At 46.6% G+C, this 5,510-nt stretch overlaps 2 protein-coding genes across 7 annotated transcripts in view; one reads left to right on the top strand and one right to left on the bottom strand.

The window, feature by feature from the left end:
- The window catches only part of LOC103393431 (RNA binding protein fox-1 homolog 1), a 363,631-nt gene that overhangs the window by 113,317 nt on the left and 244,804 nt on the right, over positions 1-5,510 (top strand). The gene's annotated exons all lie outside the window — the stretch shown is intronic.
- Positions 40-5,510, bottom strand: part of doc2a (double C2-like domains, alpha) — a 6,695-nt gene continuing 1,224 nt past the window's right edge. The window contains exons 2-11 of the mRNA XM_008330417.3: positions 5,376-5,510; positions 4,836-4,915; positions 3,907-3,981; positions 3,639-3,748; positions 3,181-3,307; positions 3,028-3,087; positions 2,728-2,942; positions 2,083-2,164; positions 1,791-1,887; positions 40-1,585 (exon numbers count right to left, since the gene is read on the bottom strand). The exon at positions 5,376-5,510 is cut by the window's right edge and continues 183 nt beyond it. Of these exons, the coding sequence (XP_008328639.1) occupies positions 1,449-1,585; positions 1,791-1,887; positions 2,083-2,164; positions 2,728-2,942; positions 3,028-3,087; positions 3,181-3,307; positions 3,639-3,748; positions 3,907-3,981; positions 4,836-4,915; positions 5,376-5,510 (1,118 nt within the window). The 3' untranslated portion in view covers positions 40-1,448. The remainder of the gene's footprint in view (positions 1,586-1,790; positions 1,888-2,082; positions 2,165-2,727; positions 2,943-3,027; positions 3,088-3,180; positions 3,308-3,638; positions 3,749-3,906; positions 3,982-4,835; positions 4,916-5,375) is intronic.

Below are 5,510 nucleotides of genomic sequence, written 5' to 3'. Positions count from 1 at the left end.
CGTCCGAGGAAACGTGGACAGAAAAGACTCTGTGACAACGAGAGGTTTGTGAGTGTATTTTAATATTAGAAAGACAACAATATTCTCTGAAAAATGGAAATGTTACGGGGTTTTTTTTCAGTTACATTTTTTTGTAAGAATAAACAGGAAAAAGTCTGTTAAATAACAGGGTTTTTTTTGTTTGTTGTTTTTTTTACAGTGTTCGTCGTCACCGTCTGAATCAGAAAATCAGAGATAAAAACGGTGTCATCAGCAAAATGCATCATCATGCAACAGCAAGAGAAAAAAAAAACAGATGATCACAACCATGTTCCACTACAGCAGGATACACCCTGGGCTTTTACACACACTCTTCAGAGCACACACACACACACACACACACACACACACACACACTGTGTCTCAACATTTTTCAAGCCGACTCTGAAAAAAAGCCTGGACTGTCCCTTTAAGTACTGTACAGTAGAAGAGTACTCCGACATGTACAGGTTTTTAAATGGAAGCTCTGGGAAATTCAGTCTTCCAGTTTCCTGTTTCCTGTTTCCTGTTTCCTGTTTTTCTGAACATCCAACTATTTTATTTCACAGAAGTTAAAGCTCAAAGTGAACAGTTCTGTGGTTTTTTAATTAGACAAGGCATCGATCCAGTGATGAACCCGTCTGATGGTTACGTTAAAGTGAATGTGAGTGTGTACCACTGCTGTAATGTTTGAACGATAACAAGCCTCCAGCCACTAGGTGGCAGCAACGCATACAGTGGTTTGTACAGATAAAAATATACGTTATCAGGTCGTCAATAGGATTTCACTTCGAGGAGGTTATGGGGCGGAGTCAGATACATATGTTCATGCTAACCGATGTGTTGAGCTAACCGATATGTTGAGCTAACCGATGCGTTGAGCTAACCGATGTGTTGAGCTAACCGATATGTTGAGCTAACCGATGCGTTGAGCTAACCGATGTGTTGAGCTAACCGATATGTTGAGCTAACCGATGCGTTGAGCTAACCGATGTGTTGAGCTAACCGATATGTTGAGCTAACCGATGCGTTGAGCTAACCGATGCGTTGAGCTAACCGATGCGTTGAGCTAACCGATGCGTTGAGCTAACCGATGCGTTGAGCTAACCGATGCGTTGAGCTAACCGATGTGTTGACACTGAGTGATAACATGGACGGATGTGGAAACACTGGAAACATCAGAAAGACGACTGTCCATCGGACAAAAACCACAGGAAGTTCATCGAGCAAGAAAACTCCACAGATGCTTAAAAATAAGTCCAAGATTTATAAGAGAAAAAATTTCAGGCAGAAACACTTCATTGGTCGGGAAGGCAGAGAAGAAGACGAGGAGGTTTGAAGGAGCGACGGAGAGGCTGAAGGAAGTCGTAGGAAAGAAAGAAAGAAAAAGAAAACAACGAACATACGTGCACACACACCCGTTACATTACTCAGTGGTGGCTGACGGTCCGAGGCAGCTCATTGGTCAGAACGTGCCAGTGCTCCACCTGCTGGCCAGGATTCTTCAGGCAGTCCATCCAGTGACGAAGGGCGTCGCCCTGAGAGTGAGAACTCAGACAAATACCACCTGTAAAAAAATGAGGTCCAATGAGAGATTAAAGCTCTAACGCAGGGAAAAGAAGAAAGGTTTGGCGGGCCGGATTAAAAAAAAGCAGAACGGGCCACATCCGGCCCCCGGGCCTTAGTTTGCCCAACCCTGATCTAACATCTAACAGTGGAGCTTTGTCACTGGAGTGAAAAAAAGAGGCCTGGAGTGACCGTTTGATTCTCACCGATGAAGTCGTTGGACCGTCCCAGGTCGTAGTCCCACACCGTCACCTCCAGGGTCTTCTGAGTCAGTTCTGGCAGAGAGATCGGATAGAAAAACTCCTGCAGCAGGAAAGACGCCGTGAGAGAAGAAGAACGACGTCAGTGGAACAGAATCAAAGACTGACGTCCTAACAACTTTCAATTAAACTTTCCGTTGAAAATCTTAAAAACCGACGTCGTCGTTTCGTTTTCTGTTGTATTCTTTATTCCAACCTGGATGTTGACAAAATTGCCAGAACGCTGCAGCGCCCTCACCTGGTTGAATTCAGGATTAAGAGTTTTCTTTATCACCGCCGTTTTGTGTTTGGACTTTTTCTCACTGTCAGGTTTAAGATATCTGAAAAAAACAAACAACAACAACAACAACAACAAATCAAATCCAAGGGAAGAGAAAGTGGTCAGAACCGGTTGGACGTTGAAGTCAAGATAATCCAGAATTTAAGGCCAGATTAGACATGTTCAGTTGGAGTCACGACGTCAGTCAGGAGTTAGAGACAAAGTGCTTGTCATTTATGACAGATTTTTCATCCTAAAATATAAAATTTTCAAGATGAATTTCTGCTATTTTTTCAGAAACCAATTAGAGCCTCTGATGTTGGCGGACGACACCGTGGTGTCAGTTTGTTCGTCTCCAGTTAAAGACGTTCATTAAAACGGCCGTGACGTCCGTGACAACAGAACTTTTCAGTCTGTCATCACAGGAAACTCTCACAGAAAAAAACGTCTTCAACAAATTCTTTCAGTTATTTTAAAAAAGCCTCAGTGTTCGTTTCAGCTCAGGTTCTGTGACTGTGGTCCACTCAGAGGACAGGTTGACAACAACATCACAGTCACAACGCCCGGTCCGTCAGACCCGAACCCTCCAACATCGACTTCAAATATCAGACGAAGAACTCGTACATTTTGACGTAAGGGTCTGAGAACCCGTTGACGTCCATGGCTGCCAGGTGAGCGCAGCGCTTCACGCCCACGCAGAGTCCACCGCTGAGACAACCTTCACCTCCTTGTCCACCTCCTTTGACGTCTCCGTCCTCAAAAGTCAGCGGCAGCCGATAGTGCAGGGACAGCAGGAGGCGCCCCCTTTCTTCCAGGCTGTGCAACTGCTCAAACTCCCACTGTGGACACGGGACGCACAGTCAGAGGACAGAGGAGACAAATAACGGAAGAAGACGGAGGACGGCTGGAGGACAGAGGACGCACTTCTCTCACGTAACAGGAGATCCCTCTCAGGGCCTCGCCCATGGCTGTGGGGGACGGAATCTAAGGCAGAGAAGACCACAGAGGTCAGGTCGCTGTGATGATGTCACAGTGATGTCACAGTGTCATGTGATCAGTGAGGAGGAGGCGTGTTACCGGCGGAGGATGCTCCAGACACGTGTGGAAGTGTTTGGTCTGGTCTGGTCTGATCCGTTTGAGTGGAACCCGAGATTCTCCGATTAACTCGTTGTGAGTCAACTTGTCCTCGTCGCACACTGACAACCTGAGGGTGAGGGGACGGAGGGGACGGAGGGGACGGAGGAGACGGGGGAGGAGAAAAGGTCAGAAGGAGTCATTTCTTCAATTTCTTCTCTAATATAAAGAGAAAGTGGTTTTTATTTTTAGCACCACCTTGTTCGAAGTCACCGTAGTGACACTAACTGACCACAGGGGGCAGCAGTGGGACCACCAGCTCTGTTTTTCCTCTTCAGACGTTGGTGTGGGACAGTGAGTGGTTTATTTTCAGACTTAACAGTGAGATACAGATGTGGACAGATTCTTAACACACACACACACACACAGACACACACAGACACACACACACAGACACACACCTCAGCGTCTTCCTGTGCATGTCTTCTTCTGTGACTCCAACATAGGTCAGTGTTTCGTTCCACACTGGATTCAGAGAATTATGTATGGTCCTCGTTTTCAGCTTGTTGGCCTGAGAAAACACACACACACACACTCACGTTAAACAGCACTTCAGGTGCAGATGAACCATGTGACCAGCAGGTGGCAGCAGCAGCAGCAGCAGCTAGCACTTCAGGTGCAGAAGAACCATGTGACCAGCAGGTGGACGCGGCAGCAGCAGCAGCTCACCTTACAGGCTCCGGGCAGCAGGTGGAGTTTGACGTAGGGATCAGAGAGACCGTTGAAGTCCATGGACTTCAGACCCTGAGGAGAAACAAGAACCTCAGACTGAGCCAGACCTGATCACAGACCAGAACCTCAGACGGACCCAGACCTGATCACAGACCAGAACTGAACTCCACACAACTGTACTGTAGCCCAACCTACGGCCCCCGACCTTTTTTTGTACCCGGGACCAGCTGTGCAGTACCAGCCGTCTCCACCGGCAGCGCTGTACCAATCATTGAAGATTGTTTTATTCTCAAAATAAAATGGATCTGAGTCTAAAAGAGGTGAATTTTGGATGATAGATTAAATGGAAATTATTTTTTTAATTCTTTCACTGCAAACTGGGCCTAAACAGAAAATACAAATAGAATTTGCATCAACACCAGCAGATTTATTCAGCGGGAGCCGAAAATCGCTGATTTTTTTTTTTTTACAGACTTTGATCTTTGAGCTCAAACCTTTTTTTTTTTTTTAGAGTTCCTTTTTTTTTCTTTAGTTACACTTATAGTTGTATGTGTATGTGTGTGTGTGTGTGTGTGTGTGTGTGTGTGTCATTCTCCATCTGTTCCATCACTAATTAGAAAAAAATCATCTGCGTTCTGTTAAATGTCAAAGCTATTGAAATATATTTAGCAGCGGTTCATCCTGAGGAGGGCGACGGTGAGGGGGTCGACGCCAATCTTCTTCTCCAGGTATTTTTCTTTTTTTTTCATCTCAATCAAGAAAAGGTTGAGCAGCGAAAAGGTCAGAGTGACAGAGTAAAGGTCAAGGTTTGACCTCTGACGTGGGAGAGTCAAACGTCCCACCTGACGTTTCACCTCCAGCAGGTGTCACGCATCTTAAGCGATATAGTGTATTACACTGATCCAAAGATAGGGGGCGTGTCCTACCTTGGCCCGCAGCACGGTGCAGTGGAGTTTGTTGGAGCTCTGCTCATAATGCAGCTGGAACTCCAGAGTTCCCAGAGCGGCTGAGGAACAAGACAGAGTTAGGTCACATGACCAGAGAGAGAGAGAGAGAGAGAGAGAGAGAGAGAGAGACAGAGAGAAACAGAGAGAGACAGAGAGAGAGAGACGTGTTGACGGCTGCAGGAGTCGGATGTCAATTAATTCAATTAAAAATGTCATCGACAAAGAGCTGGAGTTTGATTGGTTCGTCTGCCGTCTGACAGAATCAGAGTAGGAGCAGTCGGCTACACACACACACACACACACACACACACACTGATATTCTAAGGTTATATAAGCAGATCAGAGGTACAGTATGAATCACACAGATTATAGCTTTATTTAGAACGTGGATCAACAAAACACACACACACACACACACACACACACACACACACCTAATTGGCTAAAGGCTAACTTGGTAATAGCTAATTAACCTATGGCTAACTGGTTGCTAACAGGTTAGCTTCTGCCAACACTCACTGCAGTCGTCACTGTCCGAACTGTTCGTCTCCACCGACGCCTCCACGCTGCTGCTCTGGGAGAACGAGCCGCCGCCCCTGGCGGCGCCCCCGCCCCTGCGGCGGGCGAAGGGGGGGGCAAGGCGCGCCGCCCCCC

The sequence above is a fragment of the Cynoglossus semilaevis genome, chromosome 17, assembly GCF_000523025.1.
Source record: "Cynoglossus semilaevis isolate Cse_v1.0 chromosome 17, Cse_v1.0, whole genome shotgun sequence".
Taxonomy (NCBI): Eukaryota; Metazoa; Chordata; class Actinopteri; order Pleuronectiformes; family Cynoglossidae; genus Cynoglossus; species Cynoglossus semilaevis.
Note: the sequence above shows the minus strand (reverse complement) of the source record. Positions and strands in the feature narration are given on the sequence as shown.